Source organism: Ochlerotatus camptorhynchus, unplaced genomic scaffold (genome assembly GCF_037179485.1).
Source record: "Ochlerotatus camptorhynchus isolate MF236.1 unplaced genomic scaffold, CSIRO-AGI_Acam_v1.1 ptg000077l, whole genome shotgun sequence".
NCBI classification, from domain to species: Eukaryota; Metazoa; Arthropoda; class Insecta; order Diptera; family Culicidae; genus Ochlerotatus; species Ochlerotatus camptorhynchus.
The window spans coordinates 4,527,122-4,547,826 of NW_027040567.1; the positions used below are offsets into that span (position 1 = coordinate 4,527,122).

At 40.3% G+C, this 20,705-nt stretch overlaps 1 protein-coding gene across 1 annotated transcript; it reads right to left on the reverse strand.

Annotated features, from left to right (window-relative positions):
• Positions 1 to 5,913: 5,913 nt before the first annotated feature.
• On the reverse strand, positions 5,914 to 6,739 carry LOC135697766 (farnesol dehydrogenase-like). The gene is made up of 2 exons (XM_065217577.1): positions 6,161 to 6,739; positions 5,914 to 6,096 (listed from the first exon to the last, which is right to left on the reverse strand). Exons 1-2 carry the CDS (start codon positions 6,722 to 6,724, stop codon positions 5,929 to 5,931), a joined length of 732 nt encoding a protein of 243 aa, XP_065073649.1. The 5' UTR covers positions 6,725 to 6,739; the 3' UTR covers positions 5,914 to 5,928.
• Positions 6,740 to 20,705: the final 13,966 nt, after the last annotated feature.

Here is a 20,705-nt window from a genome sequence, read left to right on the forward strand (position 1 = left end):
TACTTTCTTATCTCGAAGACTATTTCTCTCGAGAAATACTGTGAGTCTCAGAATCTAGATTAGTTTACTAAGATCTTGAATTACGAATTTTGAAGACGAGGAAATTCAAAACTTGTCTAAGCATATGATATCGAAAACTTTTTTAAATCCATTAAATTTATTTTGAACAAAATTTCGTCGAAATTATTTTATCACGCTCATTTATTTTGTGGAGTTTTTTTTTAACTTTTGATTACATCAAACATTTTATAATTAATAAAATTCTTATTACTTTTTAATATTAATTTACTAGAATTTTTATGAAATGACTAAAGCTAATTTTAGTTTAACATTCACAATGTAAAGAATTGTGCATCTGCAACATAAGCATGTACGTAATTGGTGGATTTGTTAGTTATTTCAACGCTTTCGGACAATGCTTGAAATTTTCCATTTTTTCAATAGCTTCTCATTGCTATCCATGCGTAGAAATATTTATGACCGATTGGTGATAAAATTATTAAAATTGGTCCAGGGGCAACTGAGTTATTAACGTTCAAAATCTTTCATAATTTCGTTACATGTTCCATTTTCGGTTTTCGCAAAGTGTACCCCCATATGCAAATCACAGACGCAGTCCTACGTCAAAAAATTGTACATCTTGAACATGTACATGTATGTATGAACAATGTATTAAATTTATTCTGTGTGCACTTTACCTTGAAACAGCCAGAATTTTATAAAATTATAAAATTCAAACTCCTCGAATTTAATGTTGGTTCCTATGCCTGAGATTTGACTGATGGTGAAATATTCAAAATCTAAAAAGAAGCTAGTTACAAAATTCATGAAATTACCTAACTCTGAGAATTTTCTTAAGTTTGAGATGCTTGCATTTACAAGATCCGCACTGTGATTTCATTACAAAACCATGAACAAACGATCATTGCTTGTTCAAAATCAGTAAGCCTCAAAGGCTCTCCAAATTGGGTCCCAATCGTTGTTATGGAATTAATATAATCAAATTTAGTGTTTCACCATTAAAATAATAGTACGCAATTCGAGGGAGTTTTTATTTAAGCGTAGTGTTGCAAAATTTATAAATACAAACAGCAGGCCCCCTCCAGCTAAATTTTCTAGCTACGCCAATGAATGTCGCATTTATGATCACTGTAGACAGCTTTAGTCCGGGAGTAAAAGGTGATAGCTCTATTGCAGATCCAGCAACCCATTTCAGAATGTCTGGAGAGTCACGCCCATTCCGAGGTTACTTTAGCTCACATTAAGCTTTGCATGTATGCATCACCGTTATCAAATGCATATTGGTATTACATACACACTTCCAGATTCGAAAATATTCTTTTATAAATAATAAAATTTACGTTTATTTTCTGATTTTTTATGTTTCAACATTTGGTTTGACATGTCAATTGGATAGCTTTTGGCTCTTCATCTTTGTTCTATTTAATTGGTTATTCTAATGTGATGATTGCGTTTAGCGCTAATATATAGGATACCCTTTTATGGGATTGTTTTGGTTTGAATTTAAAAATTTGATAACCTACCTACTTGAGCACCTAACTACTTAAACTAGGTTGCCAAATCACGAATGATCTGGTGGTTTGATCGCAGACAGGCGACTCTAAACCTGTCCAGCATGGAAGTCTTTCGCTCCTCGAGTGTTTGAAGACCGGCCAGGTGGTGAATCTCAGAATTACGAGTTCGCGGTGGACTGTTAAGGATCATTCTGAGGATCTTGTTTTGGATCCTCTGAAGCTTTAAGTGGTGGAACTTAGCACAACTCTCCCAGGTTGGCATACCATACTCAATAGCCGGCAGAATGATTTGCTTGTGGATAGCAAGCTTTTTTTTGAGGGACAGCGTGTGTATCAGAGGGTAGAGCGACCTGATCAAGATGTTACACTTGTTGGATGTCTTGTCCACATGGGATCGGAATAGCAATTTGCTATCGAGGGTGAGACCAAGGTAGACTACTTCACTCGACCATTCAATGAGAGTGCTATCAAGATGGATCTTGACGTTAGCAGGCGGAACAAGCCGAGGTGAATTCAAGTGTGGAAACAGAATGGTTTGTGTTTTAGCTGCATTGATACAAATCTTCCAGCTCTTGAAATAGTCGGACAAAACATCCAGGCCTGTTTACTCGCCAGAGCACGCATCACTCGGCCCTTATAGATTTTGGAGGTGTCATCTGCGAACATTGACAGGATACCATGACCTTCTGAAAGCAAAATTAACTAATTGTATATGTCATATACAAACGTTACCACCTCTTCTTGCATCTTACAAATAAAAATTATCCTTATAGTATCCCATTGTTTCATAATACCAAAAAATAGCAATTTAGCTGTTATGAGCAATTGCAAGCCTGACTGTATATAGTACCATCCCCTTTCGCTTACATTTTCCTAGGCTTCTCTAAAATCTGCTAAGACTGTGTGAAATTTCCCAAGTATCAGTAATTTAACTGAGATTATGCTAACCATCAGTTGCTAATTTGCATCTCTATTCAATTCAAATCCCTCTCATAAAAGCCAATTCCCGCCTAACCGATTAACCCTGTATACTGCGAACGCAAATCGCGTCTCCAGATGCGTTTCACCTATTCCTTCCAATTTTGCCTCCCGCAAATTCTCTCGCATCGATACCACCCACGTTCCCGAGGCTTAATTCAATTTCTCCTTTTCCAATTAGGCGTTAATTGAACTCGTTCTTGACGAAAACAAAGGCTGGGCCAGCCTTGGAATGAAAGGTGAACGAGCGTTCCTGAATAAAGTTGCCACTTGCCTAATCTAGAAATTTCAATTTACTCTAATTTTAGTAGCTATGGAAATGTCTGCACCATCGCTATTGTGTTGCTCTATTTAAATATTTTTAACGCGTGACACATCCACTGGCTGTAGGAGCGAGCGAGTTTGCGTTTAAAAAAACTTAATTAGGATCGTCTAAGAGGCGATTAAAAATTATGTGCCCTGCGGTGATGGGGCACTTGACGGGTTCTCCCGTTGGAATCGTTTTCTGAACAAAGAACCACATTAGGCATTCTAAAGCGAAAATGTTCTTTATAATTAGGGGGAAAAGGTGTAAAATGAGATCAAAGTTAGATCCAAAAGCAAACCGGATGGTCGTGAAGGCTAATGAAATCATAAAACCCATCACATGCAGCCAACCGTCGTCGTCGTCGTCGTCGTCGTTAAGAGCATATCTTGAAGTAGGTATGTAAATTCGCCACGGTGGGTACACAGACCATCAGCAATGACACAAACCCTGCATTTATGAGTCATAAGCAGCGTTTTTAACGATGCAGACGACGACGGCGACGAGGATGGACGACTTAAGGATCGTTAGGGAAGATAATTGAATTAATTATGGGTCCGAAACATGCGACTGAAACGCGCGGAGCAAAACGGGATTGGCGGATGTCATTCGAAAAATTATGATAAAAACAGAAGCTAGTTTCGTTAACGTGTAATGAGCAAAACAAACCAAGATTACGATGTTGCTTGTAGAAATTTGGAGTTAAATTGCTTCTTCACAATAGTTTATGGTTGTTCATTCAGTTAGTATAATAGACAAAGATAAAACAGAAACACGATCCAAGCATTGTGTTGTTGTGAACGAGTTTTTACCATTTAATTTCACGTGATTAAATTCGAATCCATATGAGTTTCGTAGAGTAGGTGAATTTCATCTCGAGGGTAAATTTTCAACAATATGTTGCATATAAGTCAAATCAATTTGTGGGCTTCGACAGAAAATCTTGGATTGACAAATAACTTTGCCTAAGCCTAAGACAGATTTAGATGGTCAAGATTTCGACGGCATACATAAAAAGCCACTTGTCAGGATGCGATTCTATAGGAAATAAAGCATCAAACGATTACCCTTAAATAATAAAGCTAATTTTTAAATTAAATCAATTCAAGATACTGTTGCATGAGTTATGCGCATATGAGTTTTACCTTACAAAATTCAACGAGATGAGTTTTCAGATTCAAAAATCAACCTAGCCACTGTAACGTTACCCAATGCTCAAACTGCCTTATGTTAGGATACGGCACAGTGGGGAATGGCTGGCCATTAGACAAAATTGAAAAATTTGCATTTCTTCCTCCATTCTATTTTTTCTATCATTATATACTATCATTATATACTATTAACACTAAAGTTAAGATGTGCCACAACTACTTGAACAGAGTTCCTATTAGTAGTGAACAAGTTTTCTAAAATGTATACAATTTAATCACAATTTTTTCAGCAAAATAGAGATTGACATCTAAAGATTCATATAGAAAAATTGCTTGAAGAACGTTTATTTATTTGTTGATAAATAAAATGTCTCAGTTCCTCATTACTGGCTCACCCACCCTAATAGTTAAATTATTTTACGTCCAGTAATCTGAGTGTATCCATTGATCAAACTATATTTGAACAAACGGGAAACCCTGAAGATAATTTAAAAAATATGATTATGCCATAAAAAACATCATTCTTTCCCATAAAATCATTTGATGTTCACCAGTCAGCATTTGTGATTTTTATTTCAGGAGCAACTATCAAACACTAGCAGTTTAAAAAAATGCTTACGTGATTCAAACACCCAAGCAATTTCCCCCACATGGTGCTATTAAACGAGCAAGTCATTCCATTCGTTTACTTTTAAAATTTCAAAAGCGCAATAAACCATCCTCGAACAACTCATCCTATGCGATTCCACTTTTGCTCCACTATTCCCAGTTTTCAGTCGTGGATAAGCACAACTCTCCCTCAACCCAGGCCCCTTCCCCCTCACAGATGCATCAGATAATTGTCACGATCTACATGTAAATAAAACAAGAGTCATAAAAATGTTTTTCGCTAGTCTCGTTTTTGCACTGAACCACTTTGTCAGCTTCAACCAACCGTCCCCAAACCGTTTCCAACAGCCGGCAGCATTCTTCTCCTCCTCGTACTTGGTCAGAGAAATAGTGAACAAAACTGCTCCGAAGAAGACAACCCTCCCGGGGACATTATATAGCATATCAACAACAGAAACGACCAGCCAGCGACGACAACGATGTACCAAGTCAGGGAAAACGACAAACTATACAAACTGGTAGCGGAGCGCCGTTAGTGCCCGGTAGTGTCCTATTGGTGGATGGCCGAAAGAATTCCCCAACATGATGGAGAGAACACATCAGAAACATCAAACTCGTGCAGATTTTTTGCAGTTGCTACCACTACTGACTGCTGCCGAACTATATCCCCGGTTGGTGGTTGGTTGGTTGCTTATCATCTTTATGGCTCTGTTCCCTAAATAAAAATGCAACTGCTTCCTTGGCACTGGCAGCGCAGCAGGTCGTGCGAGGGAGGAGAGAACCGGGATCGGGGACTTTCGATGTAGAGAACATGACTGTTATTTTCCTTGTCCCGAACGTGTCTCGTGGTGACTTCTTCATTCCATCAACGCCCCAAATGGGAAGCGCAAAAAAAAAATGAACATTTTATGGCAGGCTCCGCAGCGAAAAAACAGCCGGACAAACACGAGCAAACATTCCGCCACCGGCACCTATCATGTAAACTCATTAACATATACAAAAATTTCCGCGTTTTTTGTTTGTGTTCACGGCGTCGTCAAATGCTGCAGAGTACGGGTCGTAAGCAAATGGAAATGCCGGGTTCTCCCACCGCTGCTGCAGTGCAGCACTTTTTCATGTCATTCCGGAATCTACCATCAAATGGGGCCCCCTTTTTGGCCACATTTACGGCATCACTAATTAATTCTTTAACATGACCTACACACGAACAACCGAGAGAAGGGGTTGACATCCGTTGGCTGATGAGTTGACGATTCGTGACTCGGTTTGCTAAGAATGGAAGCTATTAGCAACATGAAATTCTGAATGTCACATGATGAATCAATATTTATTATTCAAAACGACCTTCAATCTAAAACTTTTCTCCAACAGGTTTGATAGTCAGTTCATGAATCTGCACCCGAGGGGGCGTACCAAGCACGTATAGAACAGCATTCGAAATGTCCACAGTTTCCAGAATGTCATCGTTGATAAGTGCTTCCGGCAAGATATCCGTTCGAACGATTCCCGGGCTGATGCTCTGCGAAAATTAGTTACCTCGTTTCATTGTTCCTACTGAAATTAATGACGAATGACCAACATACCGTAACCTTGATCTTGGTTCCCGCGTTCCTCAGCTCGTTCCTCATCGTTTCCGTGATAGCCGTGACTGCATGCTTGGACCCAGGATAGATACTCAACTGGGGCAAATCCATCACCGAGTGGCCAGCGATACTATTGATATGGATAATGTGTCCAGCTACCGAACGCTTCTTCATCGATTGATAAGCTTCCCGGCTGCAGATCACCAACCCGAGCACATTTATGTTCAGCACTGCACACAGGTTTTCGGTATTACCTGCATCCAGCAGATCCGTCGACGGAAGAATACCGGCATTGTTGACCAGCACATCCACTCCGCCAAGGTTTTCCTCGGCCCATTTGAACGATTGCAGAATATCTTCCTCCTTTGTAATGTCGCACTTGATCGCGTGCAAGCGACTCCTAATCGATTCCTGAAGGTCCAACTTGAGGGCTTCAATGCATTCCACTCGACGCGCCAATCCGACGACCACCATTCCGGCTTTCACCAAATCTTTGGCTATGGCAGCACCGATACCCGAACTGGCACCGGTTACTACGGCTACCTTCCCTGTCCAGCGGTTCATTTTTACGCTTGCGATGTGGAGGTTTTCGTCGATCGATTGAAACTGATTTCGATTAGGAGTGTAACCCTTGTGGCTGTCGTATGGAGATAACACTTACCTACGATATTTTGGCAAATTTTCTTATCTTACCAACCATTGATTGCATTTATTTTGGTTCATTATATCACTCCTGTCGAATGGAGCGAACCTGGATATGACATACATTTTCTAGAGATTATGAATTAAATCAAATTTCAATAGGAGTTTCCCACCAGGCTTATGATTGATAAAAAAATATCAAATTTGAAATTTACCCTTTACTTTTAATCTATAACAGTACTTATCAAATATTTCGCAGATAGATATCGATATCAGTCATGCACTTCTGATCAGCAGACAACAATACGCACCAGGGGACATAAGGCTTCTTTTCCTTTTTATCAGCACACTACGAAAGAACAAGCAGATATCATTGTTCTGAGACCGTTACACGATAAAAATGGCACACACATAAGCATAAGTATCTTTTAAACCATTATTCCAAATGAGTTGAAAATCACATCATGAAGGATTAAGAAGTGCTATATTGCGAGTAATATTCATGAGAACAACATGCTGTCTAAAAAAATGTCTACGGTGTCAAATTTAAAATCATCGGTTCTGCAAGGAAATAATTTCGCCATTGTTGATATTGATACTCATTAGACTGGCCCACAAAAATAAAAGTTTTAATTGTCCACGGGCCAAACCCTAGATTTGTACCTTTATGTGAGAAAACCATTACACTGGAACCTCCATTTACGAACCAAAACGGGGGTTCGTAAATCGAATTAGTGCGTAAAAAAAACCTCGTTATTTGGGATTTACTTCGTAAAAAGAAAACTCGTTATTTGGGATTTACTTCGTAAAAAGAGGTTTTTGAAAATATTGTCAAATACCTCACAATATGGGTATTTTTGGAATCAGGGTGACGTGTATGGACCGGAAATCGATGTCTGATGCCATTTTGAAATCCAAGATGGCGGCTTCCGGTTACAGAAAAACTTCAAAATTCTGTCATATACCACACAATATGGGTATTTTTGGAATCGGAGTGACGTGTAGGGACCGGAAATCGATGTCTGACGCCATTTTAAAATCCAAGATGGCGGCTTCCGGTTACAGGAAAACATGGAAATTCTGTCAAATACCCTACAATATGGGTATTTTTGGAATCGGAGTGACGTGTAGGGACCGAAAATCGTTGTCTGACGCCATTTTAAAATCCAAGATGGCGGCTTCCGGTTACAGGAAAACATGTAAATTCTGTCAAATACCCCACAATATGGGTATTTTCAGAATCGGAGTGACGTGTAGGGACCGGAAATCGATGTCTGACGCCATTTTTAAATCCAAGATGGCGGCTTCCGGAAACAGAAAATATTGGAAATTCTGTCAAATATCCCACAATATGCGTATTTTTGGAATCGGAGTGACGTGGAAGGACCGGAAATCGATGTGTGGCACCATTTTTATATCCAAGATGGTGGCTTCCGGTAACAGAAAAACTTCAAAATTCTGTCAAATACCCCCACAATATGGGTATTTTTGAAATCGGGGTGACGTGTACGGACCATAAATCGATGTCTGACGCCATTTTGAAACCCAACATGGCGGCTTCCGGTTACAGGAAAACAGAAAAATACCGTAAAATACACAAAAATATGGATATATTTGGAATCGGGGTGAACTGTGAGAACCGAGAATCCATGTCTGACGCCGTAACCGGAAGCCGCCATCTTGGATTTCTAAATGACTTCAGACATCGATTTCCGGTTCTTAGACGTCACTCCATTTCCAAAAATACCCATATTGTGGGGTGTATGACAGAATTTCCAAGCTTTTCTGTTACCGGAAGCCGCCATATTGGATTTCAAAATGGCATCAGACATCGATTTCCGGTCCCTAAACGTCACTCCGATTTAAAAAATACTCATATTGTTTGGTATTTGGCAGAATTTCCATGTTTTATGTAACCGGAAGTTGCCATCTAGGATTTAAAAATGGCGTCAGACATTGATTTCCGGTCCCTACACATCACTCCGATTCCAAAAATACCCATATTGTGGGGGTATTTGGCAGAATTTCCTAGTTTTTCTGTAACCGGAAGTCGCCATTTTGGATTTAAAAATGGCATCAGACATCGATTTTCGGTCCCTAAACGTCACTCCGATTTCAAAAATACTCATATTGTGGGGTATTTGGCAGAATTTACATGTTTTTATGTAACCGGAAGTTGCATCTAGGATTTCAAAATGGCGTCAGACATTGATTTCCGGTCCCTACACATCACTCCGATTCCAAAAATACCCATATTGTGGGGGTATTTGGCAGAATTTCCAAGTTTTTCTGTAACCGGAAGCCGCCATCTTGGATTTTAAAATGGCGTCAGACATCGATTTCCGGTCCCTACACGTCACTCCGATTCCAACAATACCCATATTGTGAGGTATTTCACAGTATATCCCAGTTTCCCAAAATCACAAAAAGAAAACTCGTTATTTGGGATTTACTTCGTAAAAAAAACCTCGTTATTTGGGATTTACTTCGTAAAAAGAGGGACGTAAATTGAATACTGCGTAAAAAAAGACTTCGTAAACGGAGGTTTCAGTGTATCCGAAAGTTTCAGCTCATTTGGTCCTAAGATGAGCTGGTGCTTTTAGTTTGAACTTTGTATGGGGAATTTTGATAAAATACACGACAAAATGACACTCCTAGACTCTACCAATCATGAAAAAGTTTCCTTATTTCCGATTTGATTCAGATGTTCAAAAGTTGTAGTTCAGTTTATGAGTTTACAACTTTGCCGAAAACTGCATTATGAATTCGGTTAGTTTTGTGAGATATTCGCGTTTGAATGTATATGAGCATTTCGTATTTGAAAATTTAAACCAAAACCCCTACATAAACATTAAACCAAAAGCACCAGTCTGTGTTACGTCAAAAACAGCTGAAACATTCAGAGTGCAGTTATCTCACCTACTGACACGAGTTTGGATGTTGGCCTGTGGAAAAAATTAATTTTTATTTTTAGTGGTAATCTAATTGATTATGCAACGTATCAGCTGCCTGTATTGTGTTGCAATGTACGAACAGATTGCACATAATTAATTAATATCTCCGTAATACTAACTTGCATCGTGACGCTGTGTTGGGCAAAGTTGTTTTTTATGGTTTAAGCTACATGTGCTGAAATTTTGAGCTTAATAGAATTTTCTGAACCAATTCTATGCACGAAAGAGTGAAGGAATATTATTGCTCCATACATATTAACCAATATCCCCATATAAATTTTAAATCAAAAGCGCTAGCTCGTGTTACATCCGAATGAGCTAAAATTTTCAGAGAGTGATTTTCTCATCTAATGATGAAAAAATGATAAAAAATTTCTCCCATATAAATGTGGGCCAATTGACTCATGGAACCAAACCAATTTGTTGCCAAATATTATGTATCAAAATATTGTGCAGTTGGTCATGGCGAATTAGATGGTGAAATTTTGGCTCACATACAGTAACATACCAACGTTAATTGTTATGATATATATATACATCATCTTCAGAACATTGTTCTGATCAGGATTCAGCATTTTCGGAACAAAGAAAAGAAAATGAACTCTCTGCAGAATCGAGCAAGTGTTTCTTGTTGTCGAGTCACGATGAACATTCCACTTTTCAAACATGACTGGACTATCGCTGGTGCTTCAGTTCATTTCATTTAAAGCAAAGAGCTATTTCAATTGACGCAATGAATGACTCGAAAACTGCTTTCTTCGTTTTTTCCACTTTCACTTCAATTCGGAGCTCATCAAAATATAGTATCCGGATAGTATCCGCACAATATTGGTTGCCGATAGGGATGACATCTAGATTATATGTAGTAATAATATATTATTTTATATTAAAAGAAAATTAAATGAACGAGGCCTTTCTGGACTCCAAGATGGTGGCCATCGGGGTCAGGGAAAGTCTCAAATACCCTACAATATGAGTACTTTCGGAACGGGGACAACGCGAAGGTGCCGAAAATCGATATTCGATGTTATTTAGGAATCCAAAAATGGCGGCCATCGGGTTTCAGAAAAAGTGTTAATACCCTACAATAGGGTATTTTCAGAACGGGGATGCCGTGTAGATGCTGAAAATCGATACCCGACGCCATTTTGGAATTCAAGATAGTGGCCATTGGTTTTATGAAGTGTTAAATACCCTAAGATATGTTTTTTTTTCGGAGCGGAAACAACGCGTGGATGTCAAAAATCGATGTCCGACGCTATGTTGGAATTCAATATGGTGGCCATCAGGACTCAGAAAGTGTCAAATATCCTACAATATGGGTATTTTCGGAACGGGAACAACGCGTAGATGCCGAAAATCGATATTCGACGCCATTTTGGAATCCAATATGGTGGCCATCAAGTTTCATAAAACGTGTCAAATACCCTAATATGGGTATTTGATGGGTCAGAACGGAGACAACGCGTGGCTGCCGAAAATCTATATCCAATGCTTTGTTGGACTCCAATATGGCGGCCATAGGGTTTCAGAAAAAGAGTCAAGTACCCTACAATAAGGTTATTTTCGGAACAGGGACAACGCGTAGATGCCGAAAATTGATATCAGATACCACTTTGGAATCCAATATGGCGACCATCAGGGTTCAGAAAAAGTATCAAATACCATATAATATGGGTATTTTCGGAATGGAAACAACGTGTAGATGCTGAAAATCGATATCCGATGCCATTTTGTAATCTAACATGGTGGCCATCGGGTTTCACAAAAAGTGTCAAATATCCTAAGATCTGAGTATTACCGGAACGGAGACCACGCGTAGATGCTGAAAATCGATATTCGATGCCATTTGTAGGCTATTTAACACTTCTTCTGAAATCGGAAGCCACCATCTTGAATTTCAATATGGCGTTAGACATTGATTTCTGGCTTCTAGATGTCAGCCCGATTCCAAAAAACCCACATTGATCGGTATTTGACAGTGTTTCACAGTTTTTCTGAACCAAAGTCGCCATCTTGGATTTAAAGACGGCGCGACATCAATTTTCGGCATCAACGTCTCATCCCCATTCCAAAAATAACCATAGTTTTTGGGTATTTGACACTTTTCCGCAAATCGGATTACAAAATGGTTTTCCGTCTTGGATTACAACATGGCCTTGTTTTATATATCGATTTTCGGCTTTTAGACGTTACCCTGATCCAAAAAAAAATCGTTGTATGGGTATTTGATAGAATTTACAACTTTTTCTCAAACCAGAAGCCGCCATCAGCCACCATCAAGGATTTGAAAATGGCATCGGATATTGATTTCCAATCTCCAGATGTCACCCCAGTTCCAAAAGTACCCATATTGATGGGACGGCATCAGCATTTTCCAATTTTTTTTTTTTCTGAAATAGGAAGCCGCCATACTGGATTTCAAAACGGCGTCGGATATCGATTTCCGGCCTATAGACGCCATCCCGATTCCAAAAATACCTATTTTGATGGGTATTTGACAATATTTCTTACTTGTTCTGAAATCGGAAGCCGCCATCATGGATTTCGAATTGGCGTCGCATATCAATTTTCGATCTATTGAATTCATACCGATTACAAACATATCTATATTGATGTGAATTTGACTGTATTTCCACTTTTTCTTAAACATGAAGCCGCCATCTTGGATTTAAAAATGGCGTCGCATATCAATTTTCGATCTCTAGACGTCACCTCGATTAAAAAAATACCCATATTGATGGGTAAACAAACTACCCGCCAGTGATAAATTTGACATCCACGTGCACAGATCTATGCGCATACGCTTAAATGAACCGAGTGAAAAATCAACAAAAGTCATAAAAACTGCGCGAATCGGGATCGAACAGCTTCGCTTCAATGCAAAAGTAAGTTCATTTGACAATGAAAGAAGAAATGAACACGAGTCAAAACAAACAGCATGAAAACTGATCGAAAGCGTCTCTGTTGATGTTGGCGGAGATCTGCTCGAAGAGAAGACAGAATTACTACCAATTGAAAGTGACTGTTGACAGCTTCATCGTCACTTGACGATTTTCGATTGAAAGTGACTTTGTGATGCCCTGGTTCTGATTCATTTGAAGTGCTTGTTTCCTGGTAGTGCAGCTATTAGACCATATAGGCACAGCATAAAGCATGGTCGGTCTTAAAACTGGTTTAAATATAGGGTGTTCCAGAAAGTCCAAAAAGTATAAGCACAGTTTATTATTAAAATAAAACAACGTTATGTTATTAAAATCAATAGTATTCTCTTTCAATTGGATGAAAATAATCCACAGTTCCTTTAATCGTATGCCAAGGAGCAAACTTTTGATGTGACGCTGCCCATAAGCTACAGCAGAGATTCCTTGGCGATAATTTTAGCCATTTTTGTCCAGTCTTTTACAAATTCATCGATTGAATGTGCTGCCCTAAAGTGTTTCCGTAGTTATCCTTTTTTTCTTCTTTGATTTGTTTTCCATTGAACTTGTTTTCCGCACTGAGCACCAATGCTACCGACGTGCCAGGAAGGCAGCTCCCACACCTGGACCCTACCTATCGACCCATCAACTCATGAACCGGGGACCAACGGCTTTACTTCCCATCCGAAGGAAGGCGTGATCAGAGATGTTATGCCTCAGAACATCCCGACGGCGCCAACTGGGATTGAACCCAGGCCTTCTGGGGTGAGAGGTAATCACGCTTACCACTACACCACCGGCGCCACTTGTAGATATCCCTTGGAATAGGTCCAAAAAATTTCGATTTGCCGGGTCTCCGGATTCATCTCTTTTGGCACGTATTGCACATTGTTTGCTTGTTTGTTTGTACCAAGCTACCGTGTCTTTCGAGTAGTGCATTGATACCAAATTGGACCAAAATAGTACTGTGCCATCATTTTGAAGGATCATGGGTCGCAGACGCCGATTCAAACACTCCCGAACGTAAATTTCAGTGTTCATCGTCTCCTTCGTCACAAATGGCTGGAAGCTAAATAGCTTCCGAGCCATCAGTTTGACGGAAGTGGCTTGTTTCTGACTCCGTTTCGGCATCTTCTGCTTGTTGAACGTCTTCAGCCCATTCGTGCCTTGGCACGTTCGACGTTACTCTTCGATGTTCTCAGAGGCACTTTTCTTATTGACGAAAGCTTGGTGATCGGCTTACGACCAGATTTCGATGTGTCCTCGAAGGTAACTTCTTCACTGAACTTACGGATGGCAGTTTGTACTTTCTTACAAATGGTTTGGGAATAGTACACCATTTGTGCACGATCAGTTTGCGCTTTCAGGGGAAGGGCCTCGCATTTCGATGAGTTTGAGAAAAAAATGCACTTAGCGCACACAAACTTATTGAGCAATAAATAAACAACAACACACATCGCTGAACAGCTGATAAACTTCATCGGGGTAGAAATGGCGGTGAGTTGAAAGTGTGCTTATACTTTCTGCACACTACTAAAAAGTCATGTAAATTTCGGTTCCCTGAGACCGACACATGTTAGCGGGCCTTTTGACCAGGAGACTGGCAACCCCATATCAATCCTATACGTTTGACAGTAGGCAAGATCACGGGTCTTATTTAAATACGGCCCGCCTGACGTATATATGAAGGAAAGGGATGCAAAATCGTGTTGTGAGCAGAAAGACAAGAGCAGATGAAAGCATCAAAAACATGGCCGCCAGCCAGGCCCCTGCTTTTGACATAAGAATCAGTTGAAAGAAACGTGAAAATCAATTCAGTCAAACGTTCTCTTCGTCGACTAGCTGATGTTTCGGTTTGAGAACACTTAATTTTACATGAAATGTTTGTTTACGTTCTACACAGAAAAAAAAAGTTGTTGAATATTACATCCAAACTGCTGCAACCAGGTCAATCCATCGGTTGTGTAATATAACGTTGTACGATGTACATCGATTTTGTGAACAAAATTACATCTATTGATGTAAAATTGTATCTGCTTTTTGCTATTACAACATTATTTCATACATCAGCTTGAATTACTTTGATCGATATTACATTTTTTGCTGTGTATGATTTACGTCCAATATGGATTACGTCTCGTGTAAAAGTAGTTATTTCGAAGTGTGTGGGACACCCTATATTAGAAGTTTGTTCTTCAGACAAGAGGTCTTATGAATAAAAGCGTTTACTTTACTTTTCCCGTAAGAAAAGCACGGGAAAGTAAAGTAAACTTTTTTTTTATCTTTATTAAGGAGACTTTCAGCCCTGGGCTGGTTCGTCTCCTATGTAAAGTAAACTCTTTTTATTAATACGGCCCAAGATTTGGATTTCCTGTTTATAAGACGATTCAAACATTTGATATCTTCTTTCTTCTTCTTCGCATTTTAAGCTTATTGCATATCGCATATTAGCTTATTGCGTGCTCTCAACTTAGTGTTCTAGATGCACTTCCACAGTTATTAATTGAGAGCTTTCAATGCCTGTACCATTTTTGCATTGATATGATTGTGTGGCAAGTCCAATCATACTTCTATGCCCAGGGAAGTCGAGAAATTTTCCAACCCGAAAAATTCCTAGACCGGACCGGGAATTGAACCCAGCCGCTTCCAGCATGGTCTTGTTGTGTAGCTGCGCCTTTACCGACTGAGCCAAGGGAAGCCCCGTATAAACATTTGATATATTTGTTACATTTTGCTTGAATACGCTCAATGTGAACTTGCTCTTCAACTGTTGAGCTGTTCAGTCCGTATTTTCGCTCGAGTTCTCGTTTCGATTTTGTTTCGTTTTGTGCTGTCGCGTTGCGCCGTGCAAGTGTTGCCACCTTCTCGCGTTCTGGCAAGCTTGAGCTTGCAAACACGAAATAAATGGTGCGTAAACGTGCCAATGAGACAGCAGCGGGCCCTTCAAAGAAGGTGCTAATCAAGCCCAGCGCGTCACAGGATGACGCCGGAAAACGGGTACTGCAACCCAACCAGTATGCAGTACTCCCGGAAGAAAATGGCGATGGTGACGCCGTTCTCATTGTAAGAAAAGAGCGGATTCCCCCGCTTTTTACGCCGGTGAAGAATGTTGCCAAACTGGGTGCCCAACTGCCAAAACACAAGCTGCTGCCTCGTTTGAAGCTTTGCAGCATCGGTACCAAAATCATGTGCTCCAGTACAAACAAATAGGATGTTTCCTGAAGGACAACAACGTGGACTTCTTTACGCATGATCTGCCATCGAGCAAGCCACTGCGTTGATTACCGTCGTTCGAGGCGGCTACGGTGAAATCCGAGCTGGAGCGGCTTGGGCTCAAACCTGAGGCCGTGTACCAGATGAACCGGCGTTCCAACAACAATACCAGCTTCAGTGACCAGTTGCTCCTGGTGCACTTCACAAAGGGATCTGCGGTTCTGAGATCCAAAATCTGGGACCTGTTTCAGGTCATCATCAGTTAGGAGCATTACAAACCCCAGCATCGTGATGTTACGCAGTGTATGAACTGCCTCTCCTATGGCCATGGCATCAAAAACTGCCATATGAAGACAAACTGCGGCAAGTGTGCTGGAACTCACTCAACTGCGTCCTGTGGGCAAGTTGATGACATAGAGCCAACGTGTGTCAACTGCGGTTGAAACCACCAAGCCTCCAATCGCGGATGTTCCAAGCGAGTGAAGTTCATTAATATCCATCGGAAGGCTACAATCAACAACCAGCTCAGTCGCCTCCGTAATCATTGTTCGCCTCCTGTACTCACGGAAGTCCAGTACCCAGCTCTCCAGCACCGTCGACATGTTCCGAACCTAGCCCCGCTTCCATTCAACAACCAACAAGCCAATCCCGCGAGTATACAAATGGTTCCCAACAGTCGGACAGTTCACCATCGTCTCGCTTCTGCTGCGGCCCAGCTAATTCTAGGTTCATCCACCGCCCCTGGTTTATCATACGCTGGTGCTGTCTCAAGTGAACCTGTCGACGACTCTCCGTTCACCTCGGAGGAACTTGTGACGCTCGAGGCCGAGGTCATCATCATCATGCGCACCTGCAAGACTCGATCAGAACAGCTACATGCTGCCCTGTCCCTTGTCACTAAGTATGGACCGTAAAACCATCAAGATCGTAAATTGGAATGCTTGCTCCTTGAAGAGAAAAATCAACGAGTTTGTAGATTTTCTAAACGAACGGCACATCGACATAGCCGTCATCACAGAAACTGACCTGAAGCCCGAGCTGCACGCCTTCCCGACTTTCGGCTCGTTAGGCTTGACCGCACCAGCTCCGGGGGAGGGGGAGTGGCCATCGCTGCGAGACGGCTACTACCAAGCTTCCAACTGAAAATTATCGAAGCCATCGGAGCACATCGCAATCACCATCATCGTGGTCTACTGCCCCAAGCAAACCAACATAAGGGACGGTTCGGCCGCAGACCTCCGACGGCGAGAACACGACGGCGGCAAAATTTCGTCATCGCTAGCGACCTGAACGCCAAGCATCAAGCCTGGGGCAATAATCGGCGAAACCAGAACGGCCCAATATTATACAACGATCTGCAGGAAGCCGACTACAACCAACACTCAATACGAAACTAACGATTTTAAATTGGCTCAATACTTGACTAGCCTATTGGTCCAAAGCAAATCGACTAACGTACCCCATTAAAGTATAAATTCCAGTACTACACTATGTTTGTTTTGATTCCCTATGAAAGTTTGACAGATAAAATGAGGAGTTAGTGGATTTTCCTATGTTTCGAGGGGTGAATCGATTAGCTTGGGAACGAAGATAGTACCAGAGCTGAGCCAAAAAGTTGAGCTCGTTTCTTCGGGACCTTCTGGTCTTAGAGTTACCTCTTTGTTACAACATCCTGTGTCCGGACACTCCCACCCGGTTGAGCCAATCCGGAGCTCATGCCACCATCGACATCTTCATCAGCAACATTGGCGATAACATCTCTAAACCTATCGCCTATCAGGAACTGAGCTCGGACCTCTATCCGGTGGTGGCCGAAGCAGGTTCCTTGGCCAATAGGTTTTAAGTTTCCCGGCGAAAATACCATCGAGTTAACTGGCAGCAGTATCAGCGCTGTGTGGACACAGCAATCGATTACGACGTTCTACCGGAGTCATTCGAAGAAGTCGATCAGTGTCTGCAAGCCATCGAAGAGGCGATATCCCGTGCCACGGAGCAACACGTACCAGCATCCAGACAGGTGAGTCATACTCTGAACCTAGACAGCCCAACCAAAGATCTTATCAGGCTCCGTAACACCATTCGTAGGCAGTTCCAGCGTTCTGGGTTGCACCACTTGTAGACCAATGTCAATAGGCTAACCAAAAATATCCAGGCCAGGATGGTGGAAATCAGTAATAACGACTTTACCAACAAGATTCGCTCTCTCCCAGATTGTGCAAACCCATTTTGGAAGATGACCAAAATTTTGAAAAATAAGTCGAGACCGATCCCTCCACTTTACTCTGCTGACCAGAACTTGGACCCATCCCTACTCATACCCCAGTTGAAAAGGCCAACGCTCTTGACCAACATTTTGTGATTTCACATAATCTTGGCCAAACCATGGTGAGCCCCCATGGGCCTGCCGTACTGGAGGCAATGTCTAGAGTCGCTGACACCCCCGTAGTAGTGCATAATGATAGTAGAATATCGGCTAATGAGGTGCTACCAGCTGTTAGAAGCACTAAAAACATTAAAGCTGCGGGTATGGATGGTGTAGTCAACCTCGAGTTGAAAAACTTGAGTATTGACTTCTTCAACCATCTTACCCTTATCTTCAACAAATGTTTGGAGCTTTTTATTTTTCAAAAAGATAACAACACGTCGCATCAAAACCATGATCACATCACTTATCAAGGTGAATATTGATCATACTACAAACCGAACCCTCTAACAATGTTTCCCTCCCGTGACCTTTGTGGGGATACTGAGGTATACTCAGTAGGGTGGGTCAAGTTTGTAAGGTGGATCACAACCCCCTGACCACTGCTCTTCCGATGTGTATTGAGGTTCCATACAATGGTGTCAAATTTGAGCGAATTTGTATTGTGTAATTTTAAATGTTGAATGGGAAAATATCTTGGAAACGAACCTTTTCATTTGTTTGCCAAAAATACAAATATTACTCAAATGTCACAATTATGGATTTGGATTTTTGTTTACCAATTTAACGTGTCTTGATTTTCATATCTTAATTAGAAAGATTTTCAAAAAAATGTTTTCCTGTATTTCAGGTTTTGCGTTATTAGAAACATTTTGAGATTTAAGGTTTTTACGACATTCCAATTCCGTTTTTTTCCAGAATTTATGCCGTATCTTGAAATTTGGTTTGGTTTTATTCCTGGAGCTTAAAAATTCTTCCGAATCTACAACCCTGTTTAAAGCACATGTTTTTAAACCGATCGATGCGCATTTGAACCGGTAGTCTTATTGTGTAGTATCCGGCATCAATCATAAAAGACCCGACGAAATAACTTGAACAGACAGCAAACTGTGAATGTGGACAAGGTTACCAGGACGCTGATCACATCCTTTGGTCTTGTGCGGAGTATCGTGGAGTCAGATTACATTTTTATGATTCCCTTGGGGCTCGAGGTAGACAACCTAATGTTCCAGTTCGGGATATTTTGGCAAGACGCGATCTGGAGTTTATGAAACTCATATATGTTTACTTTAAGGATATTAACCTAAGATTGTAAGTTTGATTAACCTTGTGTTTAGTTTGTATTTTGTACGTGTGGGGTTTTTTTTCAATGACCAATTCCACGCCAAATCGGTCAGTCACCAAACTTGACTATCTTCGATCTGAAACTTATCAATGCTGATGGAGAATCACGATTAACTTATGAAAATGGCTTATTTTCTACAAAAAAATGATTTTGATGAAAGTAAATTTGAAATATATCGAAAACGGTTATATTTAGGAAGTTTATTGATATGAGCACTACCGTTTGAAATGATTTTTATAATCACATACTTACATCAAACTGAACATTTTGCCGTAAATAATGAAATTTTCAAAAATGCCTCAAAAGTTGCTCTTAGAAAAACTTTTTTATTGAAAGTTTGTCCATCCTAGAGTTGTTTTCAAAACTTTTGCTTTCTATTCAAGTTCTTATTAAAAAAATATAAAAAAAAAATCAAAAATACGGTTTTTTTGTTATTTGAATTTTGAGGTTTATTTTTATTTTATTTTTGTAAAAAAACGAAAAAAAAAATTCCTTGTTTATTTTTTATAAAGCCTCATTAGTTTCCTACAACTCCTTCTTAGTAAATTTTTTTTTCAACAACCAACTGTTTTCGAACTACATTTTTTTAAAGTATGTGTGCAAAACCACATGGGCCCTTTTCAAAAATTACCCTTGAGTCAAAAGGGTCTCCTCTCCTGCGGAAAATACTTGGTCTATCATACTGAAAATATGGGCAACGTATCATCCAAATCGAAGATGGTCGAGCACGATTTCAGGTTTTTTCAGCTCGTTCTGGATGGAATCCCTCCAATGTTTGTTTTCAAGATGAATAGAAATAATTTCATGCTTTAGGATTAATTAAATAGTTGTATCGTAAACCACATTTCAAACCTCCTTCTTCCCTTTTCCCATCCAAAAAATTGTAAATTTCCACTAACCTCTAGACAACCGCGAGTACTCAGTCCAGTTCCTTTAACTTTAAATATAAGACAGTAATAATGTATAACGCGAAGGATAACTCGGCTCCGTAAAGTTTATTCGATTGAGCCTGTACAAATAAAGTAATTATATAAAAAAAAGACATCGAACTGGCTCCGGAAAATGATAATTGTAGAACAGCAAAAACTCCCGCAATCATACAGTTCCGCGAACCTTTCCTTCAGCAACAATGTAACGGAATGCAATCAAATTTGTTGATGAAACCGTAAATGAAAAACTCTTTCTCCGACCTGCGAATCTCGCATCCAAAGTTGTGTGACTTTCGTCGGATTAAATTGTATTACTTATTCATTTCGCGGACTAAAGG

What these genes read in the sequence shown, in the direction of transcription:
- LOC135697766 (XM_065217577.1), bottom strand. Translation starts at nt 6,724, where the DNA reads ATGAACCGCTGGACAGGGAAGGTAGCCGTAGTAACCGGTGCCAGTTCG. An exon ending in GAACCAAGATCAAGGTTACG is followed by an intron (nt 6,097 to 6,160) that starts GTATGTTGGTCA and finishes TAATTTTCGCAG; the next exon opens with AGCATCAGCCCGGGAATCGT.